The 25,626-nt window shown below is 42.1% G+C and overlaps 2 protein-coding genes across 8 annotated transcripts in view; one reads left to right on the forward strand and one right to left on the reverse strand.

Moving 5' to 3' along the window:
- Positions 1-2,940: 2,940 nt before the first annotated feature.
- Positions 2,941-7,838, reverse strand: LOC119036275 (uncharacterized). Its single transcript, XM_053656567.1, has 3 exons — positions 7,780-7,838; positions 3,827-4,335; positions 2,941-3,421 (listed from the first exon to the last, which is right to left on the reverse strand). The coding sequence occupies exons 1-3, from the start codon at positions 7,836-7,838 to the stop codon at positions 3,249-3,251; spliced, it is 741 nt and encodes a 246-aa protein (XP_053512542.1). The 3' UTR covers positions 2,941-3,248.
- The window catches only part of HELZ (helicase with zinc finger), a 145,708-nt gene continuing 123,896 nt past the window's right edge, over positions 3,815-25,626 (forward strand). For 4 of the 7 annotated variants that reach the window (XM_037128028.2, XM_053655538.1, XM_053655534.1 and 1 more), the window contains exons 1-4: positions 3,815-3,887; positions 5,188-5,243; positions 6,224-6,299; positions 9,542-9,598. The gene's annotated coding sequence lies outside the window, so the exon portion shown is untranslated. Of the gene's footprint in view, positions 3,888-5,187; positions 5,244-6,223; positions 6,300-9,541; positions 9,599-10,738; positions 10,843-21,640; positions 21,708-25,626 lie in introns of those variants that run through there. The other 3 variants (XM_053655530.1, XM_053655532.1, XM_053655533.1) reach the window with 3 other exon arrangements.

Genomic DNA, 25,626 nt, shown 5'->3' on the forward strand with positions numbered 1-25,626 from the left:
CATGTGGATATATTACTGGAGGAGGGGGCTCTCAAAACGGAGCCCATTATGGCTGAAGTGAGCCAGGGGGAGAGGTGGGAGATACGGTCAGAGAGACGAGAAGAGGCAAATTGTGTGGGACTCAGGCTCCTCCTCTGAATGTGACGAGTGCAAATCAGAGAGGTATGTGCAGAGGAGGTATAGAATTTGATTTAATTTTACCAAAACCAGTATTGGCAATTACATTGAGAATATACTGATGGGGGTGAACAGGAGGAGATTGTAGTGAATTGGACCAGAGTGGCCACAATGGAGGTGATACTGGGTATTTCAAAGGCAAAGCTGGATTTGCAGATGGATTGGAGGTAAAATTTGAGAGAAAGCCAGGAGGGAACGTGGCCTGGGCAATTTACTTATTTATTTTTTAGAGAGGGGAAGGGAGGGAGAAAGAGAGGGACAGAAACATGGATGCAAGAGAGAAACATCAATCAGTTGCCTCTCATACATGCCTCTACCAGGGACAGAACCTGCAACTGAGGCATATGCTCTGACCAGGAATTGAACCAATGACTTTTCGCTCTGCAGAAAGATGCCCATACTAACTGAGCCATACCAGTCTGAGAAGCCTGAACAATTTTAAGGGTGGAGTTGCTAATAACAAGACCAGGGAAGACCGTGGTGGGAGAGATCAAGAGTTCACTCCCAGACATGCTGAGTTTGGGATGTGTTTGATGGAGCCAAGTGGAGATGTCGACTCGTTGTTGGCTAAGAGTCTGAGGCTCAGGAGAAAGCTATCAGCAGGAGCCATAGGTTTGGAGTCTTTCCTCACTCAGGGCAATGGGGAGGGAAAAACAAGGAAAAGCAAGAGAAGTGACTGAGGAATTACTAATATTTGGGGCTGTGGGCGCCTCAGATGAGAGTCAGAATGAGGGGAGCATTCATGCTGGCCAAGTGGCTCTTCCCCGCAACTCCATTCCTATCTGCCCACATTTAACTGTACACAGAGGGAGTGGTCTGAAGAGATGGAGAGGGTCCTTAGCAGCTCATTCCAGGCTTCTTCAGCACCCTCTTTCATCATCACCCAGAGCTTTGATAAGTTTGGTCATTCAACAGATATTTGTGGAGCATCTATTATGTGCCAGGCCCTGGTCCAGGCCCTGAGTGAACAAGCCAGACAAGGTCTGGGCACCCTTATGGAGCTTATACTCCAATGGGGGCGGGCAGATAATAAACAGTCAACAAAGTGATGAGGAAATTTCTAACCCAGGGTTAAGAGAGAGTCATGAGTGACCTGCTTTGGTTAAGGGGATCATGAAAATCTTCTTTGAGGAAGTGACATTTGAGAAGAGACCCGAGTGCTGAAAAGATGATTCTCAGAGCTGGGGAACAAGGTTCCTTCTGGAAGGAAGCCTGGGATGTTGCAGGGGAAGAGAGAAGGCCAGTGCTGGGATCATAGTGAGGAAGGGGAGGCAGGAGCCACTTCACAAGGGGCTTGTAGCCCTGGTTAGGAATTCAGGTTTTATTCTAACTGTGATAGGGACACCTTTGGTGGGGTTAAGCAGAGGAGTCATGAGGCATTAACATCACAAATGTCCCTGGGTTGGTCAGGTGGAGAATAGACTGTAGGGGTCCTTGTGGAGGGGGGAGGGGGGGAAGAGTTAGGAGGCTTCTAGCTCAGGCAACACGTGGTACTGGGAGGAAAGGAAGGACCGGGATGCACCCTGGAGTGAGTGAATGGACCAGGCAGGTACATAAATTAAGCCCTTCTTTAGTTCAAGGCCTGTAGGCAAAGAAAGGGACCCACTTAAAGAAACGCTTTGGGAGGCACAGAACTTGCCCTCAGCGTATTTAGTGTTTAATTATAGGAAACTGACCACACGTCTAGAGATGTCCTGCACACACAAAGCAGCCTTTAAATCAGTGCACATTGTGGCTGAAGGGGAACTGGAAAAGGAACAACCGGGGAACCCCGAAAAGAGGAGATTTGGGAGCCTTCGTTAAAGGGGGCAGCAACAGACTCTGACCGAGAGCCGGCTGTATCGCGGATCCCTAGCCCACGGCCCCGCGTGGCTGCTTGCGCTGGAACCTGGCTCCAGTTACCCAACGGACTAGCAGCTCTGAGAAAGCGGGTGACTCAGGGGAGGTCCCTCCCCAGCACGGTGCGTTCTCGGCCGGGAGTGACTCATTATCTCGCTCCCTCCCTCACGGCTGACCCCGGGCCAATCCCTTAATGAGTCTACACCTCACTCTTCCCATCTGGCAAGAACAATTGCTTGGTGAAGTTTTTCGCTCCCCGGGGGCAGGGCTCGTGTCAGCAACAGATCAGGTTCCTCGAGAGAGGCTTCTCCAAGGGTCTGGAGGAGTGTAGAACCCTTGGTTAGCCCCACGGCCCGAAGCCCTCCCAGTGCACTGAAGTGGGGGATGGTTAATGCTCGAGCATTCCTCTAATTTCAGAGTCATTCAGCATTTTGTACCGAATGTAGTTTCGCAATCACTGATGTCCTGGAGCATTTTCCCCTTGGACACCTCTTTAAAAATTCTCTTGGGGGAAAAAAAGTAGCCAGAGCAGGCCCCCAAAGTCTGAGACTAGCGGCGCCGGGAAGTGAGAGGGCGAGGGGACTACCCAACGGGCGCCAGGGGCACGGGAGACTACGCCAAGTCGCCCAGCACAACCGAAAGCCGGAGGCGAGTATCAGGGAGAGAGCTCGGCTCCCCCGCAAAGAGCCTGCTGGTTCCAGCAGCAATGCGGGCGGCGGGAGTGGGTTGCGGGGTCGTTAGCTGGGGTTCCCCGCCAGCGTCTGGGCGCCCCCTACTTTTAGCGCCCTCAGTTGCAGCCTGGAGACTGCGTTCCTCCACAACCCCTTGGCAGGAGTGGTGCCCGCAGTCTTCCCCTTGCCCGGCTCCCTGGGCTTATCACCCTGCTGGGACTCGCCAGGTGGGCCCCGACGGGCACATCCACCTTCCACCCCCGAACCCTCTCGGGGGCCCTCCCACGAGTGCTGGAGCGCCTTTGCGCGCGAGCCGGTGCCCGTGCTCCGAGTTACCTGCCTCGGGAAGTCACGATCCGCACGCACCACGGGCGGTAAAAGTGTAGACTCGGTAGAGCCCACATTCCTAGGGGAGGAATCCCTACCCAGAGGGTCGTAGATCAGGTTATCGGCCGAAGGGAGGATACAGCGGGAGGGGGAGTAACACAGGGTAACAGTTGCATTTTGCTTATTATTTCCCCTACTCCCCAACCCCCCAAACGCTCTCAGACGCTGGTTGACTCAGGGACACCGTGTCGCCAGATCGTGGAGCCCAACGGCTCCAGAACCTTTCTTCCCACGAATGCAGGAATCAGAGCGCCGGCCGGTCTGCAAGGTTGCCGGGCCCTGAAGCGACCCCCAGCTTCCCGGAGCGAGAAGTGGGTCGTAGGAACCCGCAGCTGTACACCGAAGATCTGGAGCAATAACAGACACATAATGCGCATAAATAAATCAATGAGCAACTCTTTGCTGCCAGCAGCAGGGAAACCTCGGGCTGATTAAATGCAGACGTGGGGTGTCTGCCAGGGCAGGAGGGCGGCGGGGCAAAGGGAACTGGCGAGCAGGAGAGGAGTGGGGGGAAGGGAGGCCAGTGGCTGGAGCAAAGAGAAAAACCCAAAGCTACATTTTAAAAATGGGGGTGACTTTTAAATGCACAGGCCCAGAGGAGAGCAGGGGGCCGGGCCGAGGGCGCCCAGGACAGCAAGGCACCGGGGGCAACTTTCCGGGTAGGAGGTGCGGCCCGAGGGGCGGTGCCGGCGGCGGAGGCGGGAGTCGGGGGCCGAGGGCGGGGGGGAGTCACTTTAAAGGCTCTTTCTTACCCATAATGCTTTGTGGGGACGTTGACAAGTGGATCCAAGATGGCGTAGAAAGTAATGACAGGTAAGTCCTGACTTCCCCCTTCTCTGCTGCTGGGACCGCTCTGCGAGATGCCGTAGCCCTCCAAGAAGGGGACCGGACTCCCCTCCGCTCCCCTGGGCCCCGGGAGCGGTGGCCCCGGGGCCGCCTGGGGGCCCCGGCGGCCCGCGGCGGGGCCTGAGACGCAGGGCTCTTCGAGGCGAGGCCCGGACGCTGGGGCTGTTTACAGCTTCTTCCCCTCCTAGGTCCCCTTCCCCTCCGCTGAGGGCCGCGGCGCCCTTGGCCCAGGCTATATAGAGGGGGCCCGTACCGACCCGGGCCGCGGGCTGGCGGGAGGTCTCTCCAGCCCCGGGCACTCCGCAAGGGGGAGTCGAACCTCCCTGCACGCTTCCCTCCGGGTCGCGGCTGGGGGTGGGGAGCGTGCGGGCCTCCCACGCCCCGCTCGACCGTCCCCTCTGGGCTCGGACTTGCACTGGGTCGGGCGGGGGCCGAAGGGTGGGCGTCGGGAAAAGTGGGTCAAGGGTGCGCCCCCTCCCTCCTTGGCCGAGGGCTCTTTCCTGAGCTTCACTTTTTTCCCCCTTTCTCGACCTCTCGGAAATTTTCTTTGGGCCGCAAGCACATCCACACAAATAAAAACAGACTACCCTTTCCTGGAGATTCCTGTAAGGCTTCCTTGCTCTAGGGCTCAAGGACTGCAGTTTTATCTAGGGATTTGGATTCCTCTCCTCGCAACTTATCTGAGCCTTCTACACCCTCCCCTTTGCTGAGGGTCCTCAGACAGAGATGGAAGCCAGGGTCTAAGGATTCTTCTTGGATTAGGTTTCTTAGGTTTTGTTTGAAACTCCAAATGGTTATTCCTTCTCCTTTATAACTTAGGCTTTTCAGGCAAATAATTAATAGAATATATATAATTCCAGAGACAGTGCATTCCTGGATGGGGCGGGGAAGGGGGGAAAGTTGTCCTGGCTAGTTCTTTACCTTCTCGGTTCATATTAATGAGGTTTCTTCTCCTTCATTTCTTCTTTTCCTCCCTTTCTTCCTCTTTGTTTTTTTTTTTTTAAGTAAGGTCAGTAAGCACTAAAAGAGATGACTTTTTTATGTTTTGGATTTTAAGAACATTTTGTAATCTATTTTATATTACAGAAAGGAATTATTTTTGTTTTCAAGCAATACTCATTTACAAAACCTCATACTGTACCATTTTGGTAACTTTTTCCATTTGAAATTTAGATGCCCTTTCACTTTAGGCAGATCAAATGTTTGCTACTGATTATGACTATTACTGATGTTTTATGGACACATTTTACTTTTCTGTTTGCCTCAGGAATTGGATGAAGTGATTGATCACTAAAGAACTACAGTGCTGGTGAGATGTGTAAGGTGAGACTGAAGTTAAAAATGTTTTACTTTTTTTCCCTTTATTTTAATCAGCTCATAAAGGTGAGGCTGATACTAGTAATTTCATGGGTTCGTTTTTATTTCCCAAATAACTTAGTCAGATTGGATATATGGGCAGGGCCAGATTTAGAAAGGAAAAATATGTCAAGTGTACCAGACTTTTCAGTAGCTTCAACATACTTAGCCATAGAGGAGCTTACCCAGAGCCAGATGTTATTTACCGCTACCCTTGACCGGTATCTTCACCAGGAGTAATTATAGTTTGCCTATTTAAATTTCCTCGTGTAACTTTAATTGGATGTCTTAATTTTATCCGTGTTTTGGTGGCCATCACTCACTCTGTCTACTGAGTATCAGTGATCATGTGTGTGGATTTTGTGTGTCCCCAGTTTGTGGGGCTTTTGTAAAGTACACCCTTTACATTGCAAAGAATTATTTTAGGCACATCAGTCATTCCTGTTTTTATTTTCTGAAAAATGGAATAGTACTCGTCTCTCTCATAGTTATTTTTGAAATAAAAATGATAGTGTTGAATTTTGTTTAGCTGAATTCTTTGAGTTGAATTCTTTAGTTGAATTCTTTTTAGGGATAAGCCTGGTTTGTCATTATTTCCTGGTCACATGTGGTGTGTGAATTAAAAGCATTGCTTTATTTAATGTAACTTCTAATGCTTTGGGTTTAAAGGACTTTATTGCTATTGTGTCAGTAAACAGTATTCAGTACTGAAGAGGAGAAAAGTTTGCTGATTTTACATTTTTCACAAGTAATTTTCTGAACTTTAAACATACTTTACTATGGTTTATTGAGAAAATTAAGTTATGGTAGATTGATTGGTTACCGAGGGTTTTTTTTTTTAACACATCTGGGTAGCATTTGGATTTTGAAATCGTCTCACAAACTTTTTCATATCTATGGCAACATCTGTTTAAAAAGAATAAGCTGTGCTTTTATTTTTTTTCCAGATTGAGGCATACAATTGACATTGTGCCTTAAAAAAAAACTTGGGAGAGGAAGGTGGACACAAACCAAGATCCTTTTGTAAGTGTACACACCACACACCACATTTGCTTGTGTTTGAAACTCAGCAGTGCTTGTGTGTATCACGTTTATTTTTATTCTTGGCAGAGAAAATAAGGATTTTAAAATTTATTTATTTTCAGCTTACAGATGGAGTCATATTCATGCCTTAGACTTCCCAATCGGAACCTTTTATTTTTTATTTTTTAAGTTTATAGATTACTTTGTGGAAAGGAACCAGTGATCGGCTTTTTGGCCTATGGAGATGTTCATTTGTAGTCTAAAATTTAGTATTTAGAAATAGGTAATCTTGTGTGGCTAGTGTTTGGCCTAAATTGTGTCAAGACATGTTCCACAATTTCACACATGTTGACCATGTGAAGTGTTAGTATTCGCTTCAAAGTGAAGTTAGTGGTTGGCCACCAAACAAGTCGTCATACAAAGTTTTCTAAACTGGGAGATGCCACAGTAATGAGGGTCGTGCTGAAGCAGAAGTCTGTGTCTTTGAGCTCCACAGAGACGTAGCTTTTCTAGCCCGTCCTTTTGGCTGAGAAGCTAGGACACTATTTTTAGGTAAGCCTGTGGTTTTTGGGAGCCAATAAGTACCTCTCTATCAGCTGGTAAACTTGACTTTTGCAACTGTTAGCAAGCAGTTTAATTTTCTGATACCATAAATATTTAAACTGCATTGTTTTAAAGTTCATGTACATTTCTGGAGGGCCCAGTGCTTTAATGAACAGGGGAGTGATGCTGAACCACAGCAGAGATCATTCCTACTTGTAAAGGGCCTTGTGCAGTTTAAAAATATACAGCATGTTCATGGAAGGCTAAGAATATATTGCAGAAGGGCCTTCAAATAAGTAGACCAGATCTTATATGTGCATTTTTGTTTTTTGTGTAACAGGTAGGCTTGGTATTGATATTAAATGCAAATTAGTCCGTAATTGTCAGACTATGTTTAAGATCCAGATAGAGACCCAGCACAAGAAATAAGGTCCTTTGGCTATTGTTTCAAATGAATAGAAGATTTAGGGCCAAGTTTATCAATTTACAAGAGAGGGGGAGGGGCTGCTTAAAAATTATAAGCAAATTGTTCTGGTGGTTTATTTTCATAAACTTAGATAAGTGCACATATAAATATAATTTTATTTCTAAGTAATATTTGAAATGTTTTCTAGGAGAGAACTATGAAATGTGTGGAGTGGCAATACCTGTTTACAGTTCATTTAAATTGATGGGTGTAGTCAGGATTATTTCTGTAGCATTGGCTAGAAGGAGCATAAAACAGCTGTCTGTAACTTCAGGGTTGGCTGGGTAATGCTCCTGAATAATTCTGAATTTAATTGAGTTAATATTTCTTTTAAAAAATAACATTGTAGATATAACATGAAGACTTTGAATTTACATGTAAAATTTTTTAAAGCCATCAGTTGTTTAAAACAAAGTTTTTCAACATATTACCAAAGAGTCACACCAGTTTGTTTACTTGTGTAAATTTTACTGGGTCAGTTTCTCCAAGAGCAGAAAGTTGTCTGGTAAAGCCTGAGTTTGTATATTCATCGTGCTTTTGAACAAAAACAAACAGAAAAGCAAAACTGATTGATTCATCGTATTCTTCAAGGAATGCATAGCATATTTAAATTTTCATTTATTTATTTTTAGAGAGAGGGGAAATGAGGGAGAAAGAGTGGGAAAGAAACATCAATGTGTGGTTGCCTCTCATCTGTCCCCCACTGGGGACCTGGCCTGCAACCCAGGCATGTGCCCCGACTGGGAATTGAACCGTGGTTGTTTGATTCGCAGGCCCGCACTAAATCCACTGAGCTACACCAGCCAGGGCATGTAATTTATTTTTAGAGAGAGGGGAAATGAGGGAAAAAGAGAGGGAGAGAAACATTGATATGTGAGAAAAACATTGATTGGTTGCCTCTTGCACTCCCTCAACTGGGGATCTGGCGCACAATCTAGGATGTGCCCTGACTGGGAATGGAGCTAGTGACATTTCAGTCCACAGGCCAGCGTTCAATCCATTGAGCTACACCAGCCAGGGCCATAGCGTATTTTTTGACTGAACCATTCTGCAATGTGAATACTTGTGATTTTTGTTATTCCTGTGCTACATTTAAGGTGTTCTTGGCACATCGGAATTTCCCTTGTTGCTTTCTTTTGTGGAAATTCTTGTGAAAATAGTTCTGTAAGGCAACCATCCTATCAATAAACAATATATATAACTAATATTCTTTAAATTTTAAAATTTTTACTTATTTATTTTTATGCAAAACTGATGCATGCTATGGTAAGCAAATTTGAGCAGTACTTAAGTGTATGAACTAAAAAAGAATGAAAAGAAAAGCCTCTGTTCTCCTTCCTCCACCTTTAGTCTTCTTCCCCTGAGCTGACCATAGAAAACAGTGGGTGTCATTGGGCATTTGGGAGGTCTCTGTCGCTGAGCCGCACTGGTAGCAGTGAAAACAAGGGGAGAGGTAGTGAGGGCGTAGCCACTGAACCATTTAGAGGTTATGCAGGGACTATTCCACTCTTATTTCCTGTGATGTTAAGTCATAGTGATAATCTTAAACTACCATCAGTTGAAGATAACTGTAATTGAATTGTTAATGAATCACTCAAACAGCTAATTACATTGTCAGGTTAGTAAAGTTTTTGATTTATTGATATTTTAAGAAGATAAATATTTGTGAACTGAAGTCATATTAGAGCTGGGTAATGGTGATAGTTACCATCTGTGGAATTGTATGATATGCTGCACAGTATCCCTACCATTTGCTTTTTATAACTCATCTCTCCTTTAATTCTCATAACAACTCCACGATAGTCTTTGTTATTTACATTTTGCAAAGGAGGACATTAAGACTAAACGTGAACTGACATAACGTCACTAGATTGGTAAGTGGTGGTGCTGGTGTTCTGTCTTGGAGAGCTTGTGCTCTTTCTATGGTGATAGGCTCTACTGCTTCTGTCTGGGCTGTCTTTATTTTCTAGACGAGGATTTTTAGCCCTGGAGAAGTCAGGTGACTTGTCCAAGGTCACACTGCTAAGTAGTGGAAACATTAAACCAAACTTCTTATATCTCTGGACTCTTATCTCAGGACTCTTGGTCCTGGCTAGTTACACTACCTTTTATTGAAATACTGTGGACCAACAAACTGTATGCTGTGAATACTGGATACAAATGCTGCAGAACTGATATATTAGCAATGGTATTTTCTACTGTGTATTTAAAAGCTCCCTTCTCTCTCTTTCAGAAATTATAAAGAGCTCTGATGGGCTATTTGGGTGATACCCAGTGCAGTGAACTGCAGGTGAGTAAAGTTTAGGAGAGCCTTATTTAGAAAACAAGGACTTGGTAAAATCAGAAAGAGACAAGCGAGACTTAATTTAGATGAGAGTTTCTGGCCGGAAAGTAGGAGGTGGGACAGGGTGGAAGAATGGTAATCTGAAGATGTGGGTCCTGACCGCAGTGGCTGCTTCTGGAACAGACTGGATGATTCCGAACAGTCTCCAGAGAGATAGCCTGCCACTGTGTCAGTTTGTTTGAAGAGAAGTGAGGGTAGGTTAATCTTCCACCTCTGTTCTGAATGCGTGACTGTGTGGGAGCTCACCCTGTCAACGTGATGGGGACTGCAGAGGTCCTCCGGTTTCTGTGTTGACATTCTGGGGTGGTCATCACCTTGTGCTCTCAGTTAACTGTTGAATTGTTTTCCCTGTTATCTGCTGTGTGTATGTTGTCATGAATGACTATCTGCTTTTAAAAAAAAGATTTTATTTATTTTTAGAGAGAGGAGAAGGTAGGGAAAAAGAGAGGGAGAGAAATATCAATGTGTGGTTGCTTCTCACATGCCCTCACTAGGGACCTGGCCCACAACCCAGGCATGTGCCCTGACTGGGAATTGAACTGGCGACCCTTTGGTTCTCAGCCCATGCTCAATCCACTGAGCTACACCAGCCAGGTCCATATATCTGTATTTTTGGATCTAGATAGTGAGAATAGTATCTAGATTTTGTTTCTATCAATACAAAAAGTTTAAACTTCTTTTCTAATGATTGTGATCCCTCCACACAATGGTTGCATTGGTCTTTCAGATTACTTATCTTTTGCTGAAAAGCTGTGTTAAGTAAAGAAATATTTATTTTTTCACAGTAATTTAACTTCTTGGTTCATTATACTACTTTGGTCTTCCATTATTAAACTTAGAAAATGATAATACTACAGAAGAACAGCTAGATTGTTTTAGCATTGTCCTCGTGGAACATCAGTGCTAAGGGCATGTCTGTAGCATATTTTCACTGCCCATCTTCTGCTCGACATCACCAGCTCTGGAGAGCTTCCTGCGTTAATAAAGTGACTTGCCATCCTGCCTTTTGGACTCCAGCTGCATGAGATTTACAAGACCTTGCCAGCTACTTTTTACTAATTTGTTTTAAGCTGGAGTTTTTGGTTTTCTGTTTCTTGTGGTTAAAATAAGTTTTTCCCTTTTTAACTGTAGGGGGGTCTCCTGGCCACTAGATCTTTGATGTGTCCATGTGTCCGTGCTGCTTTTTCACTGTGAGTCAGTCCACCAAGTCTGCAAGTTCCTGGCGAATGCCAGAGACTTTAATGTGACAGTACTCTATACTTTTAGGATTTATAATTGAATGTGGGCTTGGCTGCTTGCTGCTTGCTAAAATAATACTTGGCTGCAGGGGTTCTTTGTTTCATGAGTATATGCTTCATCCCGCACAGGGTCATGGGGGTGATCAGAAGACCAGCTAGGCTGGTTTGTTGTTTTGGAAAGCTAGGATCTGGGGGTGTCATAGGTCATCGTGATAAGGAGTGTGGGAGGGCTTTCAGTTAAGGCCAGAGCGGACATTGTGGGGAGGGGTGGGCCTCTTCTTGAGACTATATCAAGTTTGTGTCCTGGAACCCCTCTATGCCCTCTATGGTGCAACTTTCTTAAGTTAGGATATTTAATAAATTGTTAAAATTGGGGTTAGTCCACTAAAATAGTTGATTTTCTTTTTGGCATTCCATTAAAATATGTTTTGCTCATTTAAAATTATGGTGCATATAATTTGAATGTTTTCTATGTACTAGATCATGAAACAGTTCCATGTTAAAGGTGTCACTATTTAATTTATATAACATTTTGAAAGCCTGCAAATATTTCATCAAGTCATGTGCTCATAATTTACTTAAATATGTGTTTTTTAAAAAAGATTTATTTATTTTTAAAGAGGGGGGAAGGGAGGGAGAAAGAGAAGGAAAGAAACAGCAATGTGTGGTTGTCTCTCATGTGGCCCCAGCCTGAAACCCAGGGATGTGCCCTGACCTAGAATCGAACCAGCAACCCTTTGATTTGCAGCCCATGCTCAATCCACTGAGCTACACCAGCCAGGGCCTTAAATATGTTTTTTTAAAAAAGATTTTATTTGTTTAATAGAGAGAGAGGGGAAGGGAGGGAGAAAGAGAGGGAGAGAAACATCAATGTGGGGTTGCTCCCTGGGTGTCCCCCACTGGGGACCCAGCCCGCGAGCCAGGCTCGCGCCCAGGCACTGAACCAGTGACTCCCCGGTTCGCAGGCTGGCACGCAGTCCACTGAGCCACACCAGCCAGGGCCACTGAAATCTTTTTGTGTTAGGTCTTTATGTTATTGATAGGTTTTCAGTTGATACTTTAACCTATATCAAAACAGATAATATTGTATTTTTTTTCTAATTATATCTCTAGGATGAACTTTTTGAGGACATTATTGTTAGCGTGGTATGAATGTTTTGATGTCTTGCCATGCTGTTTTCAAGAATATTTTATCAGCTTGTACTACTATGAGATACATGGATATTTCTGTTTCACCACAGTTGGACAGAAATATATTTTTCCTTAAAAAAATTTTAAGTTTATTTAATAAAGTGGCATTTGTGTTTCTTCTCCCTATAATGTTGAACTTTACTCTTTGAATCTCTTCATGTTGAATTGTTCATATTCTTGGCTATTTTATGCTATAAATTATTGATGTGGGCTTTGGATAGTAAGGCAAGTATAACCAGCTAATAAAGAGTGATTATTAAAAAGATAACTAGAACATATTCAGTGAAAATGTTCAAAGAGAGTCTGGTTTATATGTTAAATGGTATTGGGGATAGTTTTTGAAAGGGGAATAGGTACAATTTTGCAAATATTTCTTGGGCATCTACTGTGTACCGTGTGCTGTTGTGTCTCCTGAATGCTTCTGAAGTTATCATAATGGCGTCTGCCTGGTTGAGAATGCTGGAGGTTTGAGCATTTGGGGATTCTGGCGACTAAAGTCCCTTTGCGGCTGCTTGGAGGGCTGCGGAATCACTATCTAGACACAGGGGTGTCCAACCTGAGTCCTGCGGGCTATGAATGCGGTCCACACAGAATTGTAGATTTATTTCAAACCTATTTTTTTGCTCATTAGTATTTGTGTTTTCATTAGTATTTGTGTATTTAATGTGTGGCCCAAGATAGTTCTTCCAGTGTGGCCCAGAGCGGCCAAGAGGTTGGACACTCCTAGTAGAGAGAGCATCTTTAACTTATTCATGGTGTATACCACCGTGCCATGGCACTCTCCTTAAGCAGCTCTGTTCTGAGGGATACAAAGACGAATAAAACATCATTCCTACAGACAAGGAAGGAATCATCTGGTAGGAAGAATAGGAGCACAAAAAAAAATATAGGAAAGAACTAATAGGAATTTGATAGGTGCTATAAAAGGGGTTCAGACACACTGCTTAGGTGGTAAATGGAGGGAGTGATACTGCCGCCCCTTGGGGATGTGGAGGAACAGTTCAACTGAAGAGGTGGCATTTAAATTGTACCGCTGCTTATTAGAAGTATTGGAAAGACGAGGGCCTTTGGAAGGCAGGATAGTGTGACCAAAGACTGGCAGGGGTGGTTTTGGAAATGAGGCAGGTCACAGGAAACTATATATCCGAATTGCCTGGACCCTGGGATACATAAAGGAACAAAGTGGAAGGTGGGACTGCCAAGTGGTCAGGACTGGGGTTTGGAGGATCTTAAATGTCAGACTGAGCATTAAAGTGATGGATTGGTATTGCAAAGAAACTTGAGGCAGGGAGTTTAGTTTGGTTCATGCTAATAGTCCAAGTGAGGGATGTTGAGGGCTTGAGTTGAATTGGTGGCCTTGGGACTGGAAAGCAGGTAATGGATTCAAGAGATATTTTGGCCCTGGTTCTGTTTGTTGGGCCTTGTCCCACAAACCGCAAGGTTGTGGGTCCGATAGTCAGGGCACCTGCCTAGCTGGGTTGCTGATTTGGGCCCCAGTCAGTTGGGGCACATATAGAAAGCAACCAATTGACATTTCTCTCCCTGTCTTCTTCCTCCCTTCCCCTCTCTCTTAAAAAAAAAAAAGATATTTTGGAGGCTTAACAGAAAGATTTGTTGATTGATTAGAAGAGTAAGAGAACAGTCAGCTCTATGTTTCAAGTCAGGGATGATGTTGAAGTTTTCATTGGTTGGGTGGCTGACAGAATGGGGCATCATGAATAGGGAAGTCAGGAGGAAGAACAGGTCTCAGAGGTTTATAATAGAGAAAGATGAATTGGGTTTTGTGTTGAGATTAAGGAGCTCCTAGAAAGTTGAAATGAGAATTTTAGTCCCTTAGGGAACTGGTAAGGAAGTTGGGGCCCAGAGGAGTAGCTGGATGGGTGAGGTCTCCCAGCCAGTTAGAGCAGAGCGCAGACAAGCTTCCAGATTCCCAGCCCAGCATTTTTTCCCTTCCTCGGGCTGAGAAGTGCTGCAGGTTCTCAGCTGTGGTGTCTGCCCACACCTAGGTGTGCTCAGCAGAAAGCTGGAAGTGAGAGAGTTTATGTTGGGAAGTAAGGTCTTCCTTTTTAATTAAAATGTTTTTATTATGGAAACTTTCAGACATACAGAAGTAGAAAGAAGACTGTAATCAATCCCACTGACCTATCGTCCAACTTTAACAGTTTGTTATTATTATTATTTTTAGTTCTCACCCAAGGACATGGTTTTGTTGGTTTTAGAGAGAGAGGGAGAGAGAGTCAGAGAGAAAGAAACAGTGATGTGAAGAGAAACATCAATTGGCTGACCTCCTGTACATCCCCCAACTGGGGATTGAACCTGTGTGTGCCCTGGCCAGGAATGGAACCTGCAGTCTTTGGGTGAATGGGGTGTCACTCCAACCAACTGAGCCACCTGGCTAGAGCCAGCTTCAGCAGTTATTAATGTTAGTTCATCACTTTTCTCCCTTCCCATCAATTATATTGAGCTAATGGAAGAAAGGGTCTTGGTGACTTTAAACTGTATGCATTTGCAGGTAAGGAGAGTAGAACAGTTTAGTAGGATATGCGCCAGGCTTTATGGGGTAGGGTCCAGAGTAAACAGAAGTAGAATGTACTTCCAGAATTCCTGTGCTGCCTCAGACCTGTTTTGGGCAAATCACTTAAGTCTTTCTGAGTCTTAGCTTTTCTGTGAGATGGAATACCAGCTTCAGTGAATCACTCTAGGCAGAGTACGTAAAAACCGTCTGTGAACTCTAAACTTTGAGACTGAAGTAGTGTGGAAATTTTAGTTGTCAGTGGTGCTGTTCATCCCTTTGGGTTTCTGTGGTATAAGCATGAAGTTCATACTAGTCAACACATTTTTAATATTCAACAAATCTGTGTTGTATCTGCCCCTGCAGCTTCAGTAGTGAACAAAACAGACAAAATCCCAACTCTCATCGAGCTTATCCAGAGGATAAGAGTTTAATAGTAATTAATAGCTGTAATAGCTAATACTTTTATAGTGATTACTATAGGCCAGGCACTTTTCTAAGTAATTTCATATTTTAACCTATTTAATTTCTTGCAACTATCCTGTGAGGTAGATATTTTTATTATCTCCATTCCATAGGTTTGGAAATGAGGCAAACTTCTATGCAGATTGCCTCAGGTCAGGATGCCAGGACTCAAATTCAGGCAGATCTGGCTTCAAGCCTGTGCTCTTAACCCCCGTGTCATAGAAAATCTTTAACTCGTCATGGCATGCCAGTGTTTGATGCAAATAAAAAAGGTCCAGATTGAAATTATTCTTAAACCAGTAAGTGTTTTCTTCTTGTAAAAGACAAAATAAAAACAAATAAAAAAATGGCAGTAGCCCTCTGTGGGTAGAAGTGTATTAGTATTCTTTCATAGAACAATATTTTTCTCTTTTTATAGGCTTTGTCAGCTTTCTTGGTTTCTTTTTAAAATTTTTTAAATGTATTTAGAGAGGAAGTAGAGAGAGAGAGAGAGAGAGAGAGAGCTATCAGCCTGTTGTTTTACTTACTTATGCATGCATTGGTTGAATATTATTGCATGTGCCTGACTGGGAACTGAATCCACACCCTTGGTGTATCTGGACGATGCTCTAACCAACTGAGTTTTCCAGCCAGAGCTTTCTTGGTTTCTTTAGATACAAATAGCCACCTCAGTAGAAGGCAGTTATTTTTCTCCTGGCCCTTGAGCAGGGTATCTTCTTGAATGAATCCTTCTGTTTATAATTCTCTTTTCCCTTTCTCTCTAGTCCCCTCTCTTTTCTTGTCTTGGGTTAGACAAGGGTTTTTCCCTTTTCTGATCTCTTCTGCTCTCTGTTCTTCCTTTTTCTCATAGCTGTGCTGAGCCTTTCCAGTCTCAGCTTTTTGCTTTCTCTTCTCTGCCTGCCTTTGCCAGCCACTGTGCACCTTACACTGTGCTTTGGCTTTTCTAAGTTGATTTAGGGGATCTAATATTGGGACCAGTTTCCCGCCTCTGGCTCTGCCCTGTCAGCTCAATCAGCCCTCTTTCATGGGCAGGGCATTTGGGGAGATGGGCAATGAGTGTTTCTTAAGTTTGTGTCTGGATGAGAACATGGGCCTGACTGCTTTAAGGAGGGCATTATGGTTTGTATGCTTTAAATTTTTTTTTTTAGAAAATCTACATAACATAAAATTTTACCATTTAAGCCAATTTAGCATATAATCTAGTGGCATTAAATACATTCAAGCTGTGGACTATCACCACCGTACATTTTCAGAACTTTTTTGTCTTCCTGAATGGAAACTCTTTAAACAATAACCCTCCATTCCACTCTCCCTCAAGCCCCCAGCATTCACCATTATATTTCCTGTCTCCGAATTTGACTGCTCTAGGGACTTCATATAAATTCAGTAATGTGGTACTTATCCTGTTGTGTCTGGCTTACTTATTTCACTTAGCATGAAGTCTTCAAGGTCCATTTCTGTTGTAGCATGTGTCAGCATTTCCTTTTCAAGGCTGAATAATGTGCCATTGTATGTAAATATCACATTTAAAAAATCCATTCATCTTTTGATAGACGATTGGATTGCTTTTACCTGTTGGCTCTTGTAAATAATGCTGCTCTGAATGTGAGTGTACAGATGCCCGTTTGAATGCTCGCTTTCTATGCTTTTGGGAAATACTCAGGAGTGGAATTGTTGGACTGTGTGGTAATTCTTCTGTAGGAGGAACCGCTTACTGGTTTCCACAGCAGTGGCACCTTACTGTCCCTCCAGCAATGCATAAAGGTTTCCTTTTCTCCACATCCTTGCCTACACTTGTCATTTTCTGTTTTTTTTTTTCCTATAGTAGCCATCCTAATAAGTGTGAAGTGATAACATACCTGTTTTAAAGGTGTCCTATGTAGAATAATAGAATTTCAGGACTAGAAATAATAGTAAGGTTTCTAAGGCAATAGCAGTAGACAGCAAAGAGTATTCTCCTGTGCCATAGCATTTCTACGCCTCTCTCACCTAGAGACAGGCATTTTGGGCAGATGCATCTGTACTGGATCTCAGGCTCAAGGTGAGCTTGTGTTAGGGTACATGGAGTACGCTTTAGAAGAGATCTTTCTATTCTGTCAGTGACCCTATTTCTTATACTTCTTTACATTCTCCAACTGTGTCTTCTGGGTTACGTGGTCATCTTTCCAGCTTCTTTAAGGAATAAAATAATTGTATTCAAACAAATATACTTATTTTAAAAGAACTAGACACATTAGAAATTAATGAGCCCAAGATCAGTCTAAACAGCCTAGCTGATTAAAAAGACTATATTCAGTATCAATTTGAAGGAAACCTAAGTATTATTACGGAATATCAGCTGATAATTTTTTATGTGAAATAAATCATCCCTTTTGATCTTTTTAAAACTTAGAAAAGATAAATTAAGCAGTACATAAAATTAGAATATATTTTATATTTGAGAGAAAATTGTAACTTCTGGGTTAATTTTGGTTTTGAATCACTTTAAGTTAATGAAGACAGTTTAAATTACATTATGAAAATTTTTAGGACTATAGTAAGTTGAAAGAATAGTATAATCAACATCCAGTTGTTATTTAGCATTTTGCCGTAATTTGCCTTCTCTCTTCCTCTATCTAAAATAGGTAGGTGGAGTTTTTTCATGAGCCACCTGAAAGTGGCAAGCATCTTGAGTGGCACTTCATACATATTTCAACATGTGTCTCCTAAGAATGAGGACATGTTCTTCATAAACGTAATAGAATTGTCACATGTTAGAAACTAATTCAATAATACTAATGGTGAATATCAAGTCTGTATATAAATCTCCATTTATCCTCAAGTGTACTTTATTTCTCTAGTTTAGTATGTCTCTTTAGTTTTTTAAGATCTAGAATAATTACACCCCCTGTTTTTTAATACTTACCTAGGATATGCTTATCGATTTAGAGAGAGAGAGAGACAGAGAGAGTGAGAGAGGAACACGTATGTGAGAGAGAAACATTGATGAGTTGTTTCCCGATTGGGAATCAAACCCACAGCCTAGGTATGTGCCCGACCAGCGATCGAACCCGCAACCTTTTGGTGTGTGGGACGACACTCCAGCCAACTGTGCCACCGGTCAGGGGCCCTTTTTTGTTTAAGACAGTAAAGTACGTTGTTTGTTGAAAAATTAGAAAATGCAGGTAGAAGAATCTATAACCTATCACTCGTAGATACTTTCACTTTTTAAGTTTTCAATTTTGGAATGTTTCAGATTTACAGAACAGTTGTAAAGGTATGTCAGAATTCTTATGTACTCTTCACTAAGTTCCCCACATTGCTAACATACTACTTTTTATGGTACATATGCTAAAAAGAAGAAAACATCACTGGAACATTTATATTAAGTAATTTTCAGATTTTGTTTAATTTTTCCAGTGTTTACACTAGAGCTCATTTTCTGTTAGTGAACTGTCCTGGAACCACATTGAATGTAGTTATTATGTGTTCTGGACGATGACAGTTTTTTTGACTTTCCTTGTTTTTCTGACAATTTTGAAGAGTTCTGGTCACTACTCATCAGAGAAATGCAAATTAAAACCACAGTGAGCTATTACCTCACAGCTGTCAGAATGGCTGTCATCAGTAAATGAACAAACAAGTGCTGGTGCGGATGTGGAGAAGAGGGAACCCTCATGTCCTGTTGGTGGGAACGCAGATGGGTTTAGCCACTATAGAAAACAGTATGGAGGTTTCTCAGGAAATTGAAAATGGAACTGCCTTATGATCCAGCAATTCCACTTCTGGGTGGAATGTATCTGAAGAAACCCCAAATTCTTAATTTGAAAATATATATGCACCCCTATGTTCATTGCAGCATTATTTACAATAGCCATGCTGTGGAAGTAACCCAAGTAAGTGCCCATCAATGGACGAGTGGATAAAAAAGCTGTGATACGGCCCTAGTTGGTGTGGCTCAGTTTGTTGGAGCATCATCCTGTCACCAAAGGTTGTTGGTTTGATTCCTGGTCAGAGCACATACTGAGGTTGCAGTTCGATTCCCGGTCCATGTGCGTATGGACACAGCCAGTTGATGCTTCTCTCTTGCATTGGTATTTTTCTCCCTTCTCCCTCTGGAAGCAATGAAAAAGTGTCCTGGGGTGGAAAAAAAAAGCTGTGTACATATTTACAGTGGCATATTACTTGGCCATAAAAAGAAGGAAATCTTACCATTTGTAGCAGCATGGATTGACCTAGAGTGTATTATGCTAAGTGAAAAAGTCAGTCAGAGGAAGAAAAATACCATAAGATTTTACTTATATGCGGAATCTGAAGAACAATATAAATGAACAAACAAAACAGAAACAGACTCATAAATACAGAGAACAAACTGATGGTAGCCAGAGGGGAGGACAGTTGGGGGACTAGGTGAAAAAGATGAGTGGGTTGAGAAGACCAGATTGATAGTTACGAAATAGTCATGGGGATATAGATATACAGCATAGGGAATTTAGTCAGTAATACTGTAATAACTATGTATGGTGCCAGGCAGGTACTGGAAATATTGGGGAGTTTGTAAAGTATTTGATTATCTAACCACTATGCTATATACCTGAAACCAATAATAGAATAATATTGAATGTAAACCATAATTGAAAAAAAAAAAAAAGGGGATTCCTCATCAGGTATTTCTTAGAATGTCCCTCAGTTTGGGTTTTTCTTATGATTAGACTGAAGCTATGTGTTTTGGGAAAGGAGGAGATAATTAACTTTCAATATTTCATTTCATATATCTCAGATTTTTGTGTAAAATATTCACTACACACAGATACACATTTTATGCAAATAGGATTATCAACTATGTACATTATTTTCTAATCTGTTAATTTAGAAAATGGGATTACACTTACAAACATTATTTTGTAATCTGCTTTTGTTACATCCTTTCTAGTAACCTCTGTTCTTAACACTGTTTCTGTAGGAAACTGGTCTGAAACATCTGGTTTGAAAGTACAGTTTTAGAACACAGACTATTGGTAAATTGAAGACAGCCTTTAGGAGGGATGATGATGATGGTGGTGGTGGTACCCTTTTGTTTTAATTACACAGTTGGCTCTTTTATATTGATGTATGTTTTATTTAAAAAGGTCACCGGTTCTATATGATGATGTGTTTACAAGTCTAAACAGATAATATGGAAGGAAAAATGAAATGCAAAGAATAGAAAATGTTTATAATAAAATTTTCTTGGCAAGTAGCAACCTTTTCTAGAAGTCAGTCTTTTAATATAATTTTCTTGCTTTGTAATTAGGGTTTTTGTTTTTTCATATCTTTTTTGATTAGTAAGCATATCAAATGATTTGGGAAGAGATTTGCTGTTCCACTTGTTTATGCATTCATTGGTTAATTCTTTTTTTAAAAATCTTTTATTTATTTTTATTTTTTTAATATATTTTATTAATTATGCCATTACAGTTGTTCTATTTCCCCCCTTCATTCCCCTCCACCCTGCACACCCCTCCCCCACCATTCCCCCCTTTAGTTTATGACCACGTGTCTCAAGTTCTTTAGATTCTATATTTCCCATACTATTCTTGCCCTTCCATCTATTTTTTACCTGCCATCTATGCTACTTATTTTCTGTACCTTCTCCCCCCTTCTCCTCCCACTCCCCTGTTGCTAACCCTCCATGTGATCTTCATTTCTATGGTTCTGCTCCTGATTTAGCTATCCTCTTAGTTTGCTTTTGTTTTGGGTGTGGTTCTTAGTAACTGTGAGTTTGCTGTCCTTTCACTGTTCATCTTTTTTATCTTCTTTTTCTTAGATAAATCTCTTTAACATTTTGTATAATAAGGGCTTGATGATGATGAACTCCTTGAATTTGATCTTATCTGAGAAGCACTTTATCTGTCCTTCCATTCTAAATAAAAGCTTTGCTGGATAGAGCAATCTTGGTTGTAGGTCTTTGGTTTTCATGACTTGAAATACTTATTTCCAGCCCCTTTTTGCCTGTAAGGTCTCTTTTGAGAAGAAATCCGCTGACAGTCTGATGGGAATTCCTTTGTAGGTGACTGTCCCCTTATCTCTTTCTGCTTCTAGGATTCTCTCCTTCATTTTAATTTTGGCTAATGTAATGATGATGTGCCTTGGTGTGTTACTCCTTGGGTCCCACTTCTTTGGGACTCTCTGAGCTTCCTGGATTTCCTGGAAGTCTATTTCCTTTGCCAGATTGGGGAAGTTCTCCTTTATTATTTGTTCAAATAGGTTTTCCACTTGTGGCTGTTCCTCTTTTCCTTCTTTTTTTTTTTAAACTTTTTTATTGATTACGCCATTACATTTGTTCTATTCCCCCCCTCCGTTCCCCTCCACCCTGCATGCCCCTCCCCCACCATTTCCCCCTTTGGTTCATGAACATGTATCTCAAATTCTTTAGATTCTGTATTTCCCCTACTATTCTTACCTTTCCCTATCTATTTTCTATCTACTGTCTATGCTACTTATTTTCTGTACCTTCTCCCCCCTTCTCCTTCTCCCACTCCCCTGTTGCTAATCCTCCACGTGATCTTCATTTCTATGATTCACTACTGATCCAGCTGTCCTCTTAATTTGCTTTTGTTTTAGGTGTGGTTGTTGATAACTGAGTTTGCTGTCCTTTCACCGTTCATGTTTTTTATCTTCTTTTTCTTAGGTAAGTCCCTTTAACATTTCATATAATAAGGGCTTGGTGATGATGAACTCCTTGAATTTGGTCTTATCTGAGAAGCACTTTATCTGTCCTTCCATTCTAAATAAAAACTTTGCTGGATAGAGCAATCTTGGATGTAGGTCCTTGCCTTTCATGACTTGGAATACTTCTTTCCAACCCCTTCTTGCCTGCAAGGTCTCTTTTGAGAAATCCGCTGACAGTCTGATGGAAACTCCTTTGTAGGTGACTGTCCCCTTAGCTCTTGCTGCTTCTAGGATTCTCTCCTTCATTTTAATCTTGGCTAATGTAATGATGATGTGCCTCGGTGTGTTTCTTCTTGGGTCCCACTTTTTTGGGACTCTCTGAGCTTCCTGGACTTCCTGGAAGTCTATTTCCTTTGCCAGAATGGGGAAGTTCTTTTTTATTATTTGTTCAAATAAGGTTTCCACTCGTGACTCTTCCCCTTCTGGTACCCCTATAATTCGAATGTTGGAATGTTTAAAGATGTCCTGGAGGTTCCTAAGCCTCTCCTCATTTTTTTGAATTCTTGTTTCTTCATTCTTTTCTGTTTGGCCATTATTTGCTTTCTTCTGGTCCACTCCATTGATTTGAGTCCCAGACTCCTTTTCATTACTGTTGGTTTCCTTTGCATTGCCATTCATTTCAATTAGTTTAGCTTCCATATGTTCCTCTAATTTGTGACTAAAATCAACCAGTTCTGTGAGGATCCTGATCACCAGTGTTTTGAACTGTGCATCTGAAAATTTGGCTATTTCTTCATAGCTTAGATTTATCAGCTCTGGGGCTCTGAGTTGTTCTTGAGCCATGCATGTTTTGATCTGTTCACACCTGTTACATGTGAGGAGCGGAGCCTTAGTTGTTCACTAGGGCGGGGCCACCCAGGTCACTGGTTTGTGACGCTATATGTGGGGGGCAAGGTCAGAGAGGGACAATGGCAATTTCCTCTTCCACTTTCCGCCACTGCGGCCTGTGCGGACCGTTTCACTGCTGGCTCCTTCACCGGTTTATCTGCGTGCAAATGTGTGATCCCGGTTAGCCCTCAGTGGGTCCGTTTGCTTCTCCACACCTGGGATTCACCCACGGCTGCTGGTGCACCTGGGTCGCACGCCCAGGTCGGTCTGGTGGATCTTTCGTGCCCAACCCCGCTCTGCTGCTGGCTCTGCCCCTCTTACTGGTTTGGCTGAAGGGTTTGTTGTTGTCAGACTTCTGTGTAGCTCAATTTTCTTTGGTTTAGCTGTGTTTTTGTTGCTAAAACTTTGTTGTTTTTAAACTTGGTTGTGTGAGAAGGTACAGTGCTTCTACCTATGCCTCCATCTTGGTGGAAGTCTCGTTGGTTAATTCTTATATGTGCCCTGACCAGGGATAGAACTTACAGCCTGGTCATATCAGGATGATGCTTAAACCAACTGAGCAACCCAGCCAGGGCATAATTTAAATGCTTTAAATTATGTATTTAAAACATTTTCTTTGTTATATTGAATTTTAGGAATTCAGGAGAGTTTACCTCTTTATGAAAGATTATTCAAAATAGAGTAAGATTGATGATCTTAGTTTCTAGTTTTCTTCTCAATAGGCTTAGCCTCTTTTCTAATGCTTCTTGCATACTCAGTGATTTTATGAGTTTTGGAGAAAAATTCAAGTCTGGCTGCATATTAGCACAGTACAATAAATAAAACTTTATTACTTTGGAGAATATTTTGCCTGTGTATTCCATGCAGCCATCACAGATTCCAGTTTTGGATAAAAGTAGATAAATTTAAAGATAATACAACTGTTTTTTGTGACTTAGCATTCTTATGAGAACTGAATTTGGTATGGGACAGTTCTTGGAGTCGTTGGAATTTAGGTTATTTTGGGTCATGTCTTTGGGAATTCAGTTGAAGCATTTATTGAATAGTTTTAGTGAATTGAATGCTTGTCATTGGGATATAAATGATGTAAAATATGGATTGTATTTGTAAGATAGTTGTGTTGGGCAGTTAAGGCATCTGACATGAAGTGTTTAACCCAAGATAATAAGTGAGTAAGAGGCCAGCTCAGTCTAGAGGAAGTAATGCTGTTTGGGGAGGAGAGCATTTTAGAGAAGCAGACTTCGAAGTATTTGTTTAAAGCTGGGTAGGATTTAGGTCCAGAGAGAGCGGGGAAAGCACATTCAGGCAAGGGAAGGCCATTGTCAGAGACTCGGCATCTGACTGTGCTTAGGGCTCACCGGGGGAGTGTTGGGGAAATTAGGTTGTAGCCAGACCGTCGTGGGTAGCCTGGATATCTAGTAATGAGCTTAGAAGTCATTTTATAGGCATTTTGGAGCCACCATGCCATCTCTAGAGTAATGGTTCTTTTTCCTCCCTGAGGAAGTATGATACACTGTGACTAGCGGCACTGTTGCCTGTGGGGCAAGGGGGCATATTCTGCTACGCTTTTTTCCTACACTGTGCTGGCTGGTGTGGGTAATTTTCAGAATGTATCAATCTGGATTTTCTTTTTGCCACAATACATTTACTACTTTCTATTTAAGTCTTATCTTCAGGGTCGTAATGGAGTTTCCATAGGGAAAATAATGTATGAGGCAGATTAAATGCAAATTACTGACTTTTTGAAAAATGTGAGGATGGAGTGAGTGAACCAAAAAGAGGCAGGTGAACTTGTTTGCAAATGGATGAGTGTAAAATGAAGTTAGGAAAATATAAAATTTCATGATGCCAAGCATTGCCTGGGAAATGGATCTTGGAATCATTGCATGTCATTTTATGACAGCTTCATGCTATTGTAAACAAATTACACAAAACGATGGGCATCTCTGAGAAGAGCAGTGCAGACGAATCTGAGCATCACAGAAGCAAGACTTTTAATTTTGAAAGTCAAACGATAGCGAATTTGAATGCATTGGATGTACTACCCACACCTTTAAAAAATCATTATTATTCAGCCCTGGCTGGTGTAGCTCAGTGGATTGAGCACAGGCTGTGAACCAAAGGGTTGCCAATCCTATTCCCAGTCAGGGCACATGCCTGGGTTGTGGGCCAGGTTCCCGGTGGGGTGTGTGTGAGGGGCAACCACACATTGATATTTCTCTTCCATTCTTTCTCCCTTCTTTCCCCTCTCTCTAAAAAAAAAGAATAAATAATATCTTAAAAAAAGATTCTCTCGTCTTCTTTAACCTTTGACATTCTAATTATGATATGTCTTGGAGTGGGCCTCTTTGCATCCATCTTGTTTGGGATGCTCTGTTCTTCCTGGACTTACATGTCTAGTTCCTTCACCAAATTAAGGAGGTTTTCTTGCATAATTTTTTTCAAATAGATTTCCAATTTCTTGCGCTTTCTCTTCTCCTTCTGGCCCACTTATGATGCATATGTTGGATATCTTGAAGTTGTCCCAGAGGCTACTTATGCTATCTTTGTATTTTTGGACTTTTCTTCTTTCTTGTTGTTCTGATTGGTTGTTTTTTTTCTTGCTTATGTTCCAAATTATTGATTTGATTCTCAGCTTCTTCTGTTTCTTCTACTGTTCTTTCCCTAAAATTATCCTTTATTTCAATTAGAGTGTCCTTTGTTTCTGACTGGATCTTTATCTCTGTGCTTGGCAGAATTGGTAACATGAGGTCAGCAAGAGGGGTTCTCTGAAGCAGTATCAGGATTTTCAGGTCAAAGGATCTTAGGTCTCTGCCCAGAGTTTCTGCTCCCTGCTGTGAAAGTGATGATGTAGCTGGGGAGAATCTGCAGAAGAATCTCAGTGTCTCTTACTAGGATTATTTTTCTGTTATTAATGGTAATGCCTGCTTTTCATCAGTTCTTCATAGGACTTATATATGATAGGTTCCTTTTTTATTTAAAAACTTTCCATCCAGCCCTGGCTGGTGTAGCTCAGTGGATTGAGTGCGACCCTGTGAACCAAAAGATCG

This window comes from Artibeus jamaicensis, unplaced genomic scaffold (assembly GCF_021234435.1).
Source record: "Artibeus jamaicensis isolate MK-2021 breed Jamaican fruit bat unplaced genomic scaffold, CSHL_Jam_final contig_1998, whole genome shotgun sequence".
NCBI lineage: Eukaryota > Metazoa > Chordata > Mammalia > Chiroptera > Phyllostomidae > Artibeus > Artibeus jamaicensis.